Source organism: Sarcophilus harrisii, chromosome 1, assembly GCF_902635505.1.
Source record: "Sarcophilus harrisii chromosome 1, mSarHar1.11, whole genome shotgun sequence".
Lineage (NCBI taxonomy): Eukaryota > Metazoa > Chordata > Mammalia > Dasyuromorphia > Dasyuridae > Sarcophilus > Sarcophilus harrisii.
The window spans coordinates 50,977,492-50,996,523 of NC_045426.1; the positions used below are offsets into that span (position 1 = coordinate 50,977,492).

Consider the following 19,032-nt stretch of genomic DNA (forward strand, 5'->3'; position numbering starts at 1 on the left):
CAATTTCTAATTCTTTGCCTCCAAAAACACTGCTATAAATATTTTGGTACATGTAGGCACTTTTCCTTTTTCTTTGATCTTTTTGGACTATCGACCCAGCAGCAAGAGGTATGGATCAAAGGGTAGTTAGAGTTTGCTAACCCTTTGGGCATAGTTCAAATTCTTCTCTAGAATGATTAGACTACTTACAACTTTACTAGCAATTAGTATATCTATGTCCCCTGGTCCCCTCTAACATTTGTCTAAGGCACTATTTTAATCAATAGTGATTTAGAGTACTTTTTCATATGACTGATAGAGATTGCTTTGATTTCTTCCGAAAATGGCCTGTTCATATCCTTTGACCATTTATCAATTGGGGAAAAGACCTTATTTTGTGAATTTCATTCTGTTCCCTATATATTTGAGAAATGAGAAACATTTACTATAAAATTTTTATATTACTTCACTATCTATAATATGTTTTTTAGCAAAATATAGTTTCCTTTTTTAATTAGATCTGTTTTTTGCTTTTACTTATCTGAAATCATGATTCTTACCCCTGCCTTTTTTACTTCCACTGAAATAGATTCTGATTCGGCCCTTTATTTTAACACTGCATCTCTTTGTTTCAAGTGTATCTCTTATAAATAGTATATTGTTAGATTCTGATTTCTAATCTATTCTGCTGATTTCTAATCCATTCTGCCATCTGTTTCCATTTTATAGGTGATTGTAGCATCTCACTCCCATTCATATTCCTCTTTTTTTCTTTCCTCCCTTTTTTTCTCCCTATATTTTTTCCCTTCCAGACACTGTGTTGGGCATTCAAAAAATGCAAAAGATAGTCTTTGCCCATAAAGAGATAATAGGAAGACAGCATAAAAACAGCTATGAACAAACAGGCCACGTACAAGATAAATTGGAAATAATCAGTAGAGGGAAGGCAGTGGAATTAAGACGAATTAGGAAAGGCTGGGTGATCTGACTTAGTTGGACTTTATGGCTGAGTCTGTCTTCTGCAGATATATTTTCTTCTCCATGAAATTTACTGTTTTATAGAGCAATTTTTCTTATCATTTCCCACCATCTCCTTTGTAACATTTGAGTTTATATGCTAAGCTGCTCTTACCTTAAATTCCATATTTCTTCTTCTTGTCAAGGAGATAAAATGAATCTTAGTTGGGGTGTTTTGGGGACTCGGCTTCCTTATTGTACCTAGTACTTCACACTGATTATTCTTTTATAGTAAGTAATGGCAGTCCATGTCACCATCTTTTCCTTTGTTCTTTTTATTATTTCTGGATGTCAGTAACATGATTATAATAATAAAATTATGTTTGTTTTATAAGGGAAATTTTTTCATATAAAAAGTTTTTTTTAATTTTCAAAATACATGCATAGTTTTCAGCATTTACTCTTGCAAAACCTTCTGTTCCAAAATTTTTTCTTCCTTTTTCCCACTCCCTTCCTAGACAGCAAATAACTCAATATATATTAAACGTATACAATTCTTGTGTATATATATATATATTTTTTGTAGAGGGATGAAACTATTGAGTCGATGTACTGAGGTCAGGACTGCCGAGCACTTGAGGTTAACTACCGATTGGACAATACTCTATGGGCATATGCTTGGAAAATGGTTCTTTCCACTAACCATGCTGGCTCAATGATTGATGTATACAGAGGATTGTAGGAGAGACTAGGGGGTGGAGTAAGACTCACCAGAGTCACACTTGGGTGGTAGACGAGGGAGAAGGTGGTTGTGGAGATTCTGCTTCCATCCTGTTCAATCCTGCGTCTAAAGACCAAGAATAAAGACTAAGGACTTTTGCTTATCCTGACTCTGGCTGATTCTGGGGTGCCCTGGGTGCTAGCGTGGTGATCACATATTTCCATAATTATCATGCTACACAAAAAAATCAGAGCAAAAAGGAAAAAAATGAGAAAAAAAAAACAAATTGCAAACAAACAACAATAAAGAAGTGAAAATATTATGTTGTGACCATACTCAGTCCCCACAGTCTTCTTTCTGGGTGCAGATGACTCTCTTCATCACAAGACCAATGGAACTGGCCTGAATCACCTTGCTGTTGGAAAGAGCCATGTTCATCAGAATTGATCATTGTATAATCTTGTTGCTATGTACAATGTTCTCTTGGTTCTCCTCACTTCACTTAGCATCAGCTCATGTAAATCTCTCCAGGCCTCTTTGAAATCTTCCTGATGTTCATTTCTTACAGAACAATAATATTCCGTAACATTCATGTACCATGACTTATTCAACCATTCTCCAATTGATGGGCATCCACTCAGTTTCCAGTTCCTTGCCACTAAAAAAGGACTGCTACAAACATTTTTGCATGTGTGGGTCCTTTTCCAACAGGGAAATATTTTTGATGATACTACCTTACCCCAAAACAGTAAAATGGCAGCCACTTAGAGAGAGGGGTATGGTTCTGAATTTTGATCCAGGCTAGTGCCCTTTCAATCTCAGCACAAAGGTTCCACTGTTGATATGTAAATATATCACTTCTGAGAATTTATTGTTTTCTCTATGATTAGATCCTGTATCTCCATGGTGATCCCATGAAGAGTTGTCTATGAATGATTCTCTACTCTTTCCGTTGGTGTTAATTGCCAGCACCATGGAGAGTGTGCTGGACTTGGAATCAATAAGATGCTATTTGAATTCCATCTCAGACACTTACTACCTATATGCTTCTGGCCAAGTCATTTCACCCCTTTCATTCTCAATAAGTAATAAAATAGGAATAACATTAGCATTTACCTTGCAAAATTGTAATGCGAATCAAATTAAATAGTTTATATGCAAAGTATTTTACATGCTGTAAAGTGCTATATAAAATGGCCATTAATTGTTATTACAACTGATGATAATAATTTTGGGAATGTACTTCCACTATCGTGTTCAGCTCGGCAATTGTTCTGTATTCTGTACTGACATATACTAATACTTGTTCTTAGCAACAAATATAATAGTTTTTTCTAGTGTCCACCTTCCTGTCTATTAGAGGCAAGTGACATACACACTTGATGGGAAAAGGGACCTTCCCTGTATTACTAATCAGTCCTTTCAAAACCACACAAAGTTTTGCTTAATTTTTGGAGAGGTAGCTTAAAAGCATCTCGTGGAAAAAAATGGTAACACTGCGGGGTTAAAAATGTGGATTTGAGTTATAGTTTTGCTATGGGACCTTGGCAACTCCTTTAAACTCTTTGAGAATTAGTTCCCTTATGTGTAAGATGAATGTAATTCTATTCTATTTGGCTTCTTGTTCAAGCAAACTTTTAGTGAACTGTAGAACTTAATATGACTGTGACCTCTGATGATAGAAGGTGAGTTTGAGTTAGCCATTCCTATTATCAATTCAATTAATATTTGAAGAGTAATAGTTTTTATGCCCCAACTTTTATTCAGTTTTGGCCAAAGGACTTCTACAGCTGTGATAAAGGGACTTTGTAATTCTAATCTGGAAAAAAATTCACAGAATGACACAAGTTAGTGAGGTGGGATAAAGAATATTTACCATAAAGGATATTTAACTCTGATTGTCCCGTAGTCTAGCTTTTCAAATTTTTCAATTTTCCATTCTCCAACTGATGGGCATCTACTCATTTTCCAATTTCTTGCCACTACAAAAAGGGCTGCCACAAACATTTTTGCACATGTGGGTCCCTTTCTGAAATACTACTCTTCATGCGATTATTGAAGAGGGTCAGATAATACAAGATTATATAAAGCACCTTGCATAGTCATAAACATTCATTTTTGTAATGGATTTTACTTTCTGATAAGCCTCAGTTCCACAGAATTGAAATCAGAGAATCTCAAAATATAAAGACATCTCTGATGTTATTTAGTCCAATACATGCTTGAAATCCTCTGTAGCAATTCAGACAAATTCAATCATTGCTTGAAGACTCCTCACTCCCTCCTCAATCAGGCCATCTCACTTTGGAAGAGTTTTCATGTTAGCAAGGTTTTTTTTTCCTGATCTTAACCCTATGTTTGCCTCTTTATAAATCTAAATAGTTGATTCTTATTCTATCCTTTAAAGGGAAGCAGGACAAATCCAATTCTTTTTCCAAATTTCCACTTTCACCAAGTGGTGAAAACATCTGTTTCATTGCCAGTTTTCTCTTTATCAGGCTGAATATCTCAAAGGCCTTTAACTCATCTGGCATGAGCTCAAAGCTATCCACTATTCTCTTTGATCCTCTCTGGACACTATCTAGCTTATCAAAGTCCTTCCGAAAATGTAGCATCCAGAAATAAACATAACAATCCAGGTGTGGCTTGAAAGGGACAGAGTTCACAGGGATCATCCCCTACTTATCCCTAGAAGTCATAGCTTGCATATTGCAGCTCATATTTTCATTAACTTTATTGCCTGTCATATCATGCTACTGACTCATGGAAAGCTTTCAGCATAAAACCTTGGGATCGTTTGCAGACAAATTGCTCTCTAGATATTTTCTCTAGTTGGTCCATTTCTATAACATGAAGGCATTAACCCATATGAGCTCCAAGGTTCTTTTCAGTTCCAAATGCCATAATTAATGTCCTATAAAATATGATCAAATTTCCATGTGTAATTAGTTTGATGGAAATAAAATCCTATCTCAAAAAGTTGGCATGGGACTCTGAAAATTATGTAGTTAGGATGATAAAGAGGTTTCCTCATTTACATATGAAGCAAATCAAGCCTAGAGAGATGAAGCCACTTGTGAGAAGTCACCCAGGAAGTTAGTGACTAAACCAGAATGGGAAATGAGATCTCCTGGCTCCAGGTTGAGCTTTCCTTCTGTTGCTAAGATTGTGTCCCCCGAGAAATCTGTAATTTCATTACTGTAGGTCTTTCCTACTTTAATGGTATTCCACCTTTGCTTCTTCCCTCACCTCCTGTGCATTAATCAATGGTGTTTGGCATATCTGGTCCTTGGAAACAGACATACAGTTTATCACTAGCCCATTCTCCAAAATTTTGATCATTTGTTATAAAGTACCAGAGATTTTCCTTTATAGATTTTGCTTTCATGAAAGCAATCACATCCAGACCATAGTGAGGTATCAGGGATGAACTTTCTGCAGTCCCATTTGTTCATCCATCAGAAATGTCAGTTGGTCTTATAGGAGTTCTTGAATACTTTACAGTATGGTCTTCTGTGGTCAGTTATTAGAGATGGCAGGTATGATAAATGCTTAAAATCAATATTCACAATGTCCAGAAATGATGGTAGCTATACATACACTTAAGTAACTACCAAAGTGTCATTCAAGTCTAGATCTCTGGGGGCTCTTCTTAATTCTAGCTTAAAGAGTATAACTAGAGAGTTGATATTTTCAGGATTAGGCAGTCCATGTCAATCATGGTTTGACCTTCCCTTCTTTCCCTATGCCTCCACATGTAAATAGTTCTTGAAAAAGAATTGTTTGAAAGATAGAAAGATCCAAAAGTTCTCTTCAACTGAGGGCTTAAAAGAAGGTAAGTCTGGGTTATTCTCCCAGATTGGACCTACCCAGTGACCTCTTTCCTAGAAACCAAGGTCATGGTCTGTTGATCTCCTGTTATAAGAGGATTATTTGCACTTTTTTGAAGAGGAAGGCAAGACAGAGGGGTTTTCTCCCTGGCAATTATTTTCATAATTTACAGTTTCAGGGAAGGCAGAGAGAGGGAGAGAGAGATGGAGGGAGAGAAACAGAGACAGAGACACAGAGAAACACATAGAAAGACAGACAGAGAGAAAGATAGAGAGACAAAGAGCTGGAAACAGAGAGAGGGAGACCAAGATGGAGAAAGGGAGAGAAAGACAGAGAGTCAGAGACAGAGAGAAAGTGAGAGAGAGAGACAGAGACAGACACAGACAGAGATACACAAAGACAGAGACACGGAGAAAGACAAAGAGAGACACAGAGAGGGAGACAGATAGAGAGAGAAATGGAAAGGGAGACAGAGATAGAGGGAGAGAGAGAGAGACAGAGATAAAGACAAAAAGACAGAGGCACATACAGAGACACACAGAAAGAGACAGAGAGAAAGGAAGAGAGAAACAGAGACAGAGACTCAGAGGAGAGAGAGAACACTTGGTTGCAGAAGTGGAGAAAGGGGGATTGATCAAAAGAATTTGTGGAAGTGAAATCAATAAAGTTTAACAACTGATTAGATATGGAAAATATTAGAAAAGGCAAAGTCAAGGATGACTTCAAAACCTGAGTGACTAGACAATTTGGAAGAGGGGAGCATTTTAGCCAGACAGAGGTGCCGAAACCAGTTTCTGCCAGAAAGCTGGTCATTCAATCGTCAGGGTAAGTATTTACCCTTCAGATATTGGCAAACACTATAGATTCAGATTTGTTTTATTATTTTGTTTATTGTTTAGATTTCAGAAAGTGATAAGGGGAATGTTAAAAGTAAGGATTAAATTTTATAAAATTGGAACAAAAAAGAGTTGGAAACAAGGGGAATCAAAATGTGCTAATTTACAAAAAAAGTAAAGAGGAAATCTAGTGGGGATAAATATAGTTGAGTTAAAAAAAATCAACCAGACATAGAAAATGGAGGTGGTAAGGCGAGATACCTGTTAATCTGAGAAAAAAATGGGTTTTTTGGTATACTGAAAGTTCAGTTCCACAATGAATTAAGGCAGCTGGGAAAATTAATCTTAGCTGAATTAAGAAGGAAATAATGTCCAGGACTTGGAAGATTATAGTCCTGCTGTTTTATATTCCAATCTCTGCTTTCTCCTTTCTATATGAATGCATTACTTTTTAACCTTCTCATCTCTTTTCCCTTCTAAAATAACCAATATATCCTCTGATTTTTTTTTTTTACTTAACTCCTCCAATCCCTCTGAAAATATAAAAGTCCTGAAGGGATAGTTGTATTTTCTTCCTTTATATAGAATGTTAGTACTACATCATATGGCCTCTTCCAATTGCTCAAGTAAATTTACTTTTCTAGTCTTACATTTGCATCACAAAGTTTATACTTACCTCTGGTCTTTTTTATTAGATATTATCAATTATCAATATCAAAATATTATCTCTATTCCATTAATTTTTTTTTCCTCTTTAGGATTGCATTTAGTTTTGCAGAGTATTAGCCCATGGTTTTGTTTTGGCTTTTGGAATACTGTGTTCCAAGATCTCCTTATTAGATGCTTGTTTCCTTCTTTCCTCTCTCTACCTTAATTTCATTATCTCCAAAATAGGATGATAGTAGCACTACCTTTCCAGGATTTTTATGAGGATTAAAGAAAATAATATTCGTAAAGTGTTGTGCAAACCTTAAAGCATTATACAAATACTATTATTATTGCTCATACATTCATTACTATGATTATTATATAACATCAGGTTAATCTTCCTAAATCAGAATGTGCATCCTATCACTTTCCTCCTCTTTAATTTCCATTTATAATCTAGAAGGACAAATTCTTTGGCTTGACATTCAAGGCTATTTAGAATCTGCTCACAAAATCTATCCAAACCTATCTCCTACTATACCTTGACATATCCATTCTATTCCAGTCACACTGACCTCCTTATTGATATGGCCAACAGACTTAGCTCATGCTCTCTGAATCTTTGACTTTTACATCATCATGACCCTACTATTCCATCTTAAAATAATATCTATCCCTCAAAGCACAGACTGTGTATTTATATGGATGTGTATATGTATGTATATACAGATAGTCTTATAAATATTCTCATTTGATTTTTATAAAAGCTCTGGAATGCTTGTGCTTTGAAATATTCATTTTACAGTTGGGGAAATTGAGACAAACAAAAGCAATTTGCCTAGATCCCATAAGAAGTAAGCCTCTGAGATGAAATTTGAACTCAGGTCTTCCTGACAGATAAGAGGGATAAAGAGGAAGAGAATCAAAGGTAATGCCAAGATTTTTTAATCTGAGTTACTAGGGAATGTTGACATCTTTTGAAGAAATAGGGAAGTTGGAATGATGTTGAATTCTGATATACAAAGTCAAGTTAACAGGCTAGGTGAGTTAATGAAGCCTAAGTCGAGAGATACAGGATAAAATAAGATACTCTGGTGCAAGGTAAGTCACGCCTAAGAATTCATAACATTGCGTCAAGCCTTGGGCATAATGCCACCAAGAGTCAGAGATATTTGGACTCTCATCTAGCCAGGTAATTCCAGACAAACCCTTGCTAATTTTCTTCTTGGCTTTTCTCCCTCTATAGTTTCCTAAGAGTTTCCTCATTATTAACATGAAGTCCTCTTTCCTGGGGATTGAAGTATAAAAAAGGAACAAGGAGAAAAAGAAAGAAAGAAAGAAAGAAAGAAAGAAAGAAAGAAAGAAAGAAAGAAAGAAAGAAAGAAAGAAAGAGAGGGGGAAGGAGGGAAGGAGGGAGGAAGGAAGGAAGGAAGGAAGGAAGCAAATTAAGAGAAATGGAGGAAGGGAGAAAGGGAGGAAAGAAGGAAGGAAACTCTGAAAACTCATTAGGCAAGGTAAGTTTGCCAATCTTATATGCTTTCATTTTGAGTAACTTTGTGGCAGTTGTGGAAGAGGTTTCTATTTGCCTTTGGATTGGGATTGACAGAGGGAGAACAAACAACACATTGGAAAGTGTTAGATACATAGTCATAAGATACTGTATTACAATCTGAACTGTCATTTATGATCATGTGATTTTTGGAAAGCTATTTAACCTTTTTGAGCTTTAGTGTTCTCTGCTATAAAATGAAAGGGAAGAACTAGATGATCTCAAAATTCCTTTTTATCTCCCACTCTATAATTCTATATAGCTACATATTTTTCTAGGACTCCAGGATTCTGGGGAAGGTATATTTTCCATGTGTGGTCACAAGGTGGTGCAATAATTCCACTGTCCCCAGCCTCCCCAGGAGAAAAATAACTTGGTATGGAACCTGGGAGTTTATTGATAATTCCAGTAGGCTCTTAGAAAATCTGGGACAATTGGAAAGTCCTAGAAGCAGGGTAAGGTGAGAAGCCTCCTCCATCCCCTATTTCCTTCCCCCTTTATGGGGAACTTGAAACCCCTACCAAAACTACATAATGAGAGGGTAACAAAAAAACACAAAGAAGAAAAGCATATAAAGTTGTAGCTCTACTAGATGAATGATCTAAATATGGGGAACAATGAAGAATCTAGGACTTCTGAGAGAGGCATCAAGTGATAGAGATTACTTCTGTAGTTGAGAGATCAGAGAAAAACTCTTGGCCACTTCTTGTATTTTTTCCTTAGGTTATCCCTTGATAGTGATCTAAGAACAGTTGGGAGTATAGAGAAGCATGCAATATGAGAAGGAAAGCTGAGGAAGACAGATGTTACTAGAGAATTACAGTGACTTAGTCATGGGCGGTAGGAAGGATCATAGCAATGGAGGACCATTCCTTCTCCTACAGGCAGTGCCTCTGAGAATGGGAATCTTTGCCTGTTTTTAAGAAGAATGAGGAAGAAAAAGAGGAAGAGGAGGAGGAGGAGACGGAGGAAAAAGTAAACTACTGAATGGACAGCTCTCCATCTGTCTTCCTCGCTTCCTCCCATCAGCTCTCAGCATGCTGTTTAATGTTCCCTGTTGTTTCATGCTTTTTCTCTTTTTCCATCTGTCTCTTCCCATTTGGAGGGCATATGATGAGGTATAAAGAATCATACGGTAGATGAGTATCTGTGAAATTGAATCCAGGAGCATTTCACTTTTCCATCCATTTTGTACTTTGTCCACTTTATCACATTTTGGGGGGGGGGGGGGGGGAGAGTGGATATTGTGTGAGAACTGACCCTAAAGTAATTGTTCAATACAACCTATAAGCTAATCCCTTGCAATTTCAAAGTCAATCACCCTATACTTTCTAAGAAGGAAAAACCTGGATACTTTACTAGCAAATGAATGTTAGTATTACAAGCCAATTAATCTAGCCTATATAATAATCTCCCGAGCCCTTCCCCCAGATCATTAGTCTCTTAATTGCTAGACCTGAAGAAGAAAATCAAATCCCATCTTTGGGTAGCATATTATACCTTCCATGCTTTTTATAATTCACTATTTAATTTGATTCTCAATAGTACAACTGTAATAAAGATTTAAATTTTTTAAAAAATGCATAACTTTCTTTTCCAAATATAGTATTTGTCTGCACAAACCTAAAGAGTCATTCTTTATAACAAAGAATATAAGAGAAAAGGGTGGGGGGGGGCAGTTCCATGAAACTAATCAATATGATAAGTCAAACAGTATATTTGCATCTATACTACATATATATATATATACTACACACATGGTCCCCCATGGGGGGGTGGTTCCCCCCCTCTCCAATGAAGAGAAGATTCTTATCAGGTTCTTACGTCTTTTTCAGGATCAAATTTGAGTATAATAATTCTACAGCATTCAACCTCTCCCTTCTCATTCTTGTCCTTTCCATCTAATAATGGTTCATATATATATATATACATATATATATATGTATATATATATATATATATATATATGTATGTATATAATTTTCCTGATTCTCCTCCCTTCATTTTTCATTTCAGACATTTTGTTAGTCTTATCGTGATTCTTTCTACTCTTCATAGTTTTATATAGTGTCATAATATTCCACAAAATCCTATAGCCAGTATTGAAATGAGACTTAGAAGTCACTTGGGCCAATTCCTCCATTTTAGCATTATAATCATGTGTCACAATTGAACAGTTGTCAAAGTGATGGATATCTGTTTACAGTTATTTTCTGCAACAACAAAAATTGCTATTGAAAATATTTCTAATCTGTTTTTTTTTTTTTATTTCCCTGGGGCACAAGTCTAGTCATGAATTTTCAAAGTCAAAAGGTATGGGCACTTTCTTAGCATAATTTAGAACATCTTTTCATAATGATTTAGCTAAATCATAGATCTTCTGACAATGTTAGTGAACCTGAATGCTCCTGACTTCTTCAACAAGTTACTTTAGGATGATTGCACAAGGTCAGTTCTATGATCCCTTTTGGATAAGAGAAGGTACTGATATAATAAAGACCATTCTCAAATCCATACAGCTACTGGCAGAAATAAGACTGGTATTCCAACCTGATGAGTCCTTGTCTAGTGTTAATTCTGCTAGTCCACTGGCTTCCTGTTTTACAGAACCTCTGTTTTCTTTTCTCTAGGGTTTTCTCAGGGCAAAACTCTATTCTTTTAAAATTAACTCTTCTTTTGCCTAGTATAATCCATGAACCTGAACACATAAGTCTTTAGGAGAGAATAAATGGGCTTAAAAATCAATCAGACTCATTTCATAAACAACTAAAACTTTAATTTAAGGATTTGATTCCCTTATTTTAGGTAAATCACATCAATAGACAAGTAATTAAATGCAAATTGATAAATCAACCGACGCAGTATGACTTTAAAAAATTTTAACAATGTCTTATTTTTTCATCCCCTTAATTTCTCTATATATTTCTCCCAGGGAATCAATAAGAGAGAAGGGATTAGAAGTGAAGGGAGCAGTTCCACAAAATTCAACAATATACCAGTTAGTCTGACAGTATATATATCCACCTTCATAAGTCCTCCAGGCAGGCAGATTTTTATAGCTCCTTTGGGGTCATGTTCAATCATTATATCTACTTATCATTCAATATTAATTGTTGTCGATGTTGTTTCCCTTTACGTTTTCTGTTTTTTATTGTGTACATATCATATATTATATACATATATATGTATATATGTATACACACACATACACATATATATATATCAGGGCTTCTTAAACTTTTTCCACTCATGACACCTTTTTTTGCCCAAGAAATTTTTGCATGACCCTGAATATACAATTACATAAAACAAGTATATAAACCAAACATTATAATAAATTATAAAGAAACTTATTTTAAAATACTTCATATAATTTTATCATTTATTAAAGAAAGAACAAATTTGCATATTAATGAGATGGATCACTTGTTTATTTTTATACAAGAATTAAATCTTGCTGGAATATTTGATAGCTTTTACTGTTTCCAAATTTTCCAACCCCTACATTTAGTTACATGATCCCATATGGGGTCATGATCCACAGTTTAAGAAGCTTTGATATATATATTATTACATTGGGTGCATATGTGTGATTGTGCATTTTGTTTTCTTAGTTCTTCTTGCTTTACTTTCTATCATTTCCCATATCTTTCCAGTGCTTTCCACTGCTCATATTCACAATTTCTAATAGTGTAGTTATAGTCTAATACATTTATTAGAACCACAATTTGTTCGACTATTCCCCAATTGATGGGTTCCTTTCGAGTTTTCAGTTCCTTGTTACTTAGGAAAAATACTGCTATGAATATTTGAAAGTATATTGTACCATCATTCTTTCTATGAACTTCCTTGGAATATAAAACAATATTATTTTCACAGCAAGAGCCTACAAAGGTTTAAGCAAAGAACCACTTTCAGATATACTGGGATGGCGTCATAATTCCAACTAAGCAAATTTATACCTAAAGATACATTCTGTGTTATTCAGGGGACAAAATCATGTTGATAGACACATCTGAATAAATCATAAAACCTTATCTGGAAACAAAAGTGTCTCTTTTGATGAAATAAAAACCAGGGAACATTAAAGTAGACCTAAATTACGACTGTTTTCTTGGTAAACATTTCCTATAACAATATGGGTTATACACAAGAATTCTGGACAGGATGTTAGAAAGCCTGAGTTTTTCATCCAAGCTCAGCCACAAATTGGATTGTGACAATGACTAAGTCATTCTGTTCTTCTAAGTCTCAATTTCTTTGTCTGTAAAAGAGGAGGTTAGAGCAAATGATTTATAATGCCTCTTCAAAGTCTACCATTCTGTATTCTAAGGTCCTTACAAGTCTAACATTCTAATGTTCTTCTTCCTAACTGTGTCTGTTCTAAGATCACTTCTAATTCTGCTACTCCATATTCTAAAAGTCCCTCAGTCCTGCCATCATATTATTCCACAATCTGACAGAACTGTTCCTTTATTAATAACTCAGAAAGTTAGTATTTCTAGACACTAACTACATCCCCAGATTTACACCAGAAATAGATTTCTTTAATATAATTGACTGATGAGACCCTTAACTTTATAATAAATGAAGACCAGATTTAACTAAAATATAAAGAATAACAGTGCTGATTTTCACTCCACTAGGATTTAGAATACTTTTCGTTCTGAGAACTCATTTGCAGCCCTGGCACCTCATTTGTTAATGGTGTCACTGGGAGGGAGATGGAATACTGAATTGTTACACCCATTTTATAGACAGAAGGAAGAACGGATGAAAGGAGCGTTTTATCCAACAGCTCATATTGAGGAGATGGCAAGAGGAAAAGCAGCATCTAATACTAAGAGATCCTCAGAATTTTAGAATCAGATTGGACCTTATCAATTATCTAGTCCAGGAATTTTGTGTCATGGACATAGGTGGAGCCTTTGGAACCTTTTTTCGAATAACATTTTAAAAATAAAGAATAGCTATCATTTATATAGCTCTTCAAAGATTGTGAAGAGTTTTATTTATTATTTCACTTGATACTGAACATGCATGGCTTTCCAAAGAAAACAGTTATATTAAAATAATTTTCAATTATATTGAAAAATTTTCAAGATGGTTTAAAAAAAACACTTTACAGACTGCACAATAAGAATCCCTAATCTATTCCAACGCCCTCTTCTTAGAGAACATAACTGAGGCTCCGAAACAGGAAGAAATTTGACCAAGATGGCATAGCTCCTTAGTAGTAGAGTCAAGATTAGAATGGAGGCAGCTGCCTGATCTGGACTCAGGAAGACTCATCTTCGTGACTTCAATTTCAGACTCAGATACTTACTAGCTGTGAGACTCTGGGCCTGTTTGCCTCAGTTTTTTCACTTGTAAAATGAACCAGAGAAAGAAATGGCAAAATCCTCCAGAATCATAGTCAAGAAAAACCCAAATGGGATCACAGAGAGTTGAAAACAAGTGAACAAGTAACAATCACAACATGATTAGAACGCTTGTCTCCTGAGTCTTTTCTTAGTGCATTATAGGTATAGTCTACTCAGACAGTTAGCAAGGAAAGTAATTAATCTCAAGCTTCTTCCTCTGGACTGGATGACAAAGTCCTCAGAAATGTTTGGTTCCCTATTGACTAAGAAATTGTGCTTTGTGAACCCATCCAGGGCCATTGTGGGGTTTGCCCAGATAGACCCCATCTGGTCTCTGCCATCCCTGGGCCAAGGAGTGTTGTAGCAGTGTTACTGTGGGGCATTCTTTTACAGGATGCCATTGGCAGCCAGTTCTCCTTGCTATTCAGGAGTCTACTCTGGCCTGGTACATTGGGAAGGATTATTAAGGAAGCTTTTTCCCAGTGTTATGTTCCCTGAGTCCCTGGGAGTTCAGGGCCACAGCCATGGGGCTCTCAAAGGCTACCCTTGTAGCAGCCGAAACAAACCCACTGCCCCCTCCCCTGGCTGTTCTTTTGCTCTTGTTGCCGAGTTCCTAAGTTGAAGTGGAAGTTGCTAACAGAAGAAAATATCTTGAGGATGTTTTCAAATAGTGTCTGATCAAATAAAAGAGTAATTTGTCTTTTTTAGCTTGTAGGAATCTAATTTCCATTTCATTGCTTCTTCAGGCAGGGAGGGGAATGAAGGAAGCAAGGACAATTCAATCTAAAGTGGACAGTGTACAAAAGTCGGATGTGAAAAAACAAAACAAAACAAAAAACCCCCAACAATCCCACATCCTGCCCCATCTCCCAGTAAGACTGCTCTCCTTTATTTCTTGGGGTTCCCCACTTTAGCTAGTTTTCAGTATTCTATCTTCAAAAGGGGAGTACAAGAAACAATATCATGCACAACTCTTCTGTCTTATTCTGTTTTTTTTTTTGTTTTGTTTTATTAACAGATTGAATTCAGAGTTTCCAGCTGTAAAGATAATGTCTATCTGCTGGTATCTGACTTCTATAGTCTCTATGCTGGAGCTTACTCTGAGGTCTTTTGTTGCTTTCAGTCTGGGAGGTGGCCAGTCAACAAAGGATGATTGATGAAGGGCACGTGGGAAAAGAAGTGAGCTTCGTTCACAATGAGAGACTGTGCGGGGAAGTGGGGGGATCAGGCAAGCAGGATCATTCCTTCAACCTTGCAAGGAGATTCAGTTAATCAGTCAACATGCATTTGTTAAGTTGTTTACTGTGCTTTGGGCACAATACTAGGTGTGAGACAAAAGACAAAAGAGAAACAGAAAATCTTATAATCTACCTCGAATAGGCAATTTCTTTTTTTAAAGGCATGTGTGTATATATATATATATATATATATATATATATATATATATACATAAATATATGTATATGTATGTATATACACATATATGCATAGAAATAAATAAATAGAAAGATAAATGAGTGGATAGAGAGATAGGCATATATATATATATATATATATATATATATATATAGAGAGAGAGAGAGAGAGAGAGAGAGAGAGAGAGAAGAAAGAAAAAACATGATAGTTGTAGGTTATTTAGGAAAAAGGCACATTAAATATTCTAGCTCTTAAGAAACTGGAACCATCTTTTCTTGAAAATTCAGAAGCAAATGTTCTTATTCCTTTCAATTGTCATTCACTCATTTTATAATTATGTCTGGCTTTTTGTGATCCCATTTTGGGTTTACTTGGCAAAGATCCTTGATGTGATTTTTACCATTTTCTTCTCTAGCTCATTTTCTAAGTGAGAAAACTGAGGCAAACAAGATGAGTCACTTGCTAATTGTCACACAGTCAGATTTGAACTCAGGGAGATGGGTTTTTTACTCTATCCACTGCTCCGTCTAATAGTCCTTGTTAATCCTATTAGGATGAATTTAGCATATTTCCCAGGTTCAGAATACTCTGCTAATTCTGAGAGTGATAGATTAAATAAAACACCATTTCTGACCTCAGGAATGGTGATCCCTTGTGTTCATTCTATGAGGCAGTCAAATTCTCTCCTTGCCTTTGCCCAGATCACCCTCTGTCTTCAGTGCAACCCATCTCCTTGTCTCCAATTCTTAGAATTCCTTATCCCACTAGCTCAGTTTAAGTCTCACTTCCTATAAAAGATCTTTCCCAATCACCTTCCCTTCAACTGCCATTCCCAGAAATTATCCTCTATTTTAAAGTATATTTTGTATAGTATTGTCTACATATGGTAGAGTGGGAAAAGTGTTGGCAGAGGAGTAGAAGGACCTGGGTATAAATCCTGCCTCTGAAAGTCCTATATATAAGACCCTGGGGAAGTCAATTTGAAGCCAGAGCATCTGCCTTCAGATTCAGTGCTACTTCCATTGCCTCTTCAGAGCTCAATAAAAAAAAAAAATCATCTCGCTTAAGACATCACACTCAAATAATTATATCCCTTTATTTTCAATTAAGTACAATGCTACTTTTTATTTCTGTCCAGCTCTTCTTCTTAGTGAGTATAATTCTCATAACCAAAAGGTATAGGAACCTGGGGGCCACCGCTAGAACTGGAGACAGGACTAAAGGGGATGGTCTAATTTTTTAGTCTCCCTGTACATGGTCCAGTGTTTTGTTTTTGTTTTTGTTTTTTTTTAGAGCAAAAACTGGCCTGATGTCTCTGGGCTAGGGGCTGGGGGTGGGGAAGGGGCTGGCAGACCAACATTAATTGGAATCATTAAATAATTAATACAGAATGAGGCCAGGATCTGACTCCCAGGGAGACAGACACCAAGAGAGACTTTCCAGCAAAGCCCAGACTCAGCTTTCTCAAAGAAGGTTCCCCCAGCTCAGGGCTGATTGACATAATTTTGGGGAGAGGTTTGGCACTCTGAATGGGGCTCATGGAGCAAATTTGGAGGGGATTTGTTTCTCACACAAGCAGCCGTTTGGTGCTATTTTTCTGACACAATTTGGAGTGTGCTGTGTTTTCTTTAAATGGAACAAAGAGTTCAGGCTCAAGGTTGTGTGGGGGACAGAGAAGGAAAAGCAAGCTGGTGGTCTTTTTTTATTGGTCATATCAAAAGAGTCACCTTTCTCCAAAGTCACCCTAGCAGATGGGCTAAGTCTATTGAGATGCTGTTGAGTTCTCTGTATACTATGTTCTTTAGATGGATTATCCACCAGCATCTCCTGTATCTGATACAGGAGCCTAGAGCTCTGTGCTTTTCCAAGGGGTCATTGGAGGTGATGGTTATTGATGATGAGGGGGCTTGACCAGAGGTTGCCCTTCTATCTCACAGTTCCATGACTCTCCACAGGCGCAGAGTCCTCTCCATCTCTGACGGGATCGAGCACATTGGTAAACTCCGCTGGGAGCTGGCCCTCTGCCTCCTCGCTGCCTGGACCATTTGCTATTTCTGCATTTGGAAGGGGACCAAATCCACAGGGAAGGTAAGGGCCAGCACGCCAGGCACCCAGCTGTTTGCAGAGGTCAAGTTGGAGTCATGTCCATCCTCCTCATCCCAACAAGGTCTGTGAGCACCAAGAAAGACCTCATTGCAGAGGGTCAGGCTGGAGTCTTCCCGACTCTAATGGGACATGGGGGCTCTATCCTTAGCAGCCATCGCTACTTCACTTTGGCAATCTTGCTGTCTTGAACAGCAGAGACCTGACAAAGAGTAGTGAATTTGAAGAGCCTTCATATCCTTAACATTTATGTGCCCTTAGACAAAGTATCTGCCTCCTGGGACTTTAGTTTGTTCATCTGTAAAATGACTTAGGGATGAGGTCTCTTTAAGACTACACTGCAAAGACAGTGCCAGCCAACATTCAGAGAAGTTTCCCCCCCCCCCCCAACCTGGGAGCTTCCCATGTCAAGGAAATCCCAAATCCAAATCTTATTCTCACTGGTCAGTAATCAAACATTCACTAAGCCCTTACTTATCTTGTGCTGGGAGCTGGATTAAGGACCCAGGGAAAGTTTAAAAAAATAATGGGCTGAGGCTTGAGTTGATGCACTGAGGTCCCAAGTACATGAGGCTAAATAGTAATTGGGCTATACTCTATTAATATACATGATTGGATAAAGAATGGCCCCCGCCCACTCTCCTTACAAGTCCTGATGTGTTGTATAGGAAATGATGATTTTGGGGGGTGGAGGCAGAGAGACAGGAAGAGAAGCTGGGAGAGATTGAGCCTGGGCTCCATACTCCTAGCGACTGGTCGTGTGGCTGCTGGTCTAGCTAGCTTCTTGACTCAGCTGCACACATTGCTATTGGCCATTCTCTTCCAACTCCGATCTTTCTTCACTGAGAATAAAGACTGACGATTTTCCCCTAACCTGAATTCCTGACTCTGGCTGATTTTAAAATATGCGGTCTTTACAAAGATATATACCAACTAGATAGGAGGGACTCTGAGAAGGGAAGACATTCCTTAGCAGGCATCATGATGTGGTGGCTATAGCAGTGGACCTAGAGTTAGGAGCAACCGAGTTAATATCTCATCTTGACACTTATTAGCTTATTATTGACACATATTATTGGATATGTCACTTAACTGTATTCTACTTTAGTCTTCTTATCTGTACAATGGGAATAATAATAAAAGCATCTGTTTCCTGGGGTTGTTGTGAAGATTGAAGAACAATATTTGCAAAATGCTTAGCACAACTTTAAAATGTTAGTTATAATACTGGGAGAAGGATTTCTGTATAAGTATTTGATTCGTATAATATTTGAGCTGAGTCTTAAAGCTGAGTCTTAAAGGAGGAAGCTTTGAAGGGGGGGGGGGGACAGTTAGTTCAAAGGCAGAGAAATAAGAGATGGAGAATCCTGTTTGTGGAATAATAAGGAAGTCAGTTTATATGAATTTAGAATCCATGGTGGGAAGTAAAATATCACAAGGCTAGATAAGTAGAAAGGCACCCAGTTGTAAGGCTTATAAATACCCTTAAAATCCTATAAGTATATGATCTAAAACCCTACACTTTCTCCTAATCATAGGGGCATCATGATGGGTCATGATGTTCAGGAGTGAAAGTGGCAGGGTGTAAAAATCAATCAAATCAAAAGTTATTGATCTCCTGCTGTGTAC

The 19,032-nt window shown here is 36.9% G+C and overlaps 1 protein-coding gene across 1 annotated transcript in view; it reads left to right on the forward strand.

Annotated features, from left to right (window-relative positions):
• The window catches only part of SLC6A11 (solute carrier family 6 member 11), a 178,578-nt gene that overhangs the window by 36,765 nt on the left and 122,781 nt on the right, over positions 1–19,032 (forward strand). The window contains exon 5 of the mRNA XM_031955206.1: positions 17,256–17,388. Within this exon, the coding sequence (XP_031811066.1) occupies positions 17,256–17,388 (133 nt within the window). The remainder of the gene's footprint in view (positions 1–17,255; positions 17,389–19,032) is intronic.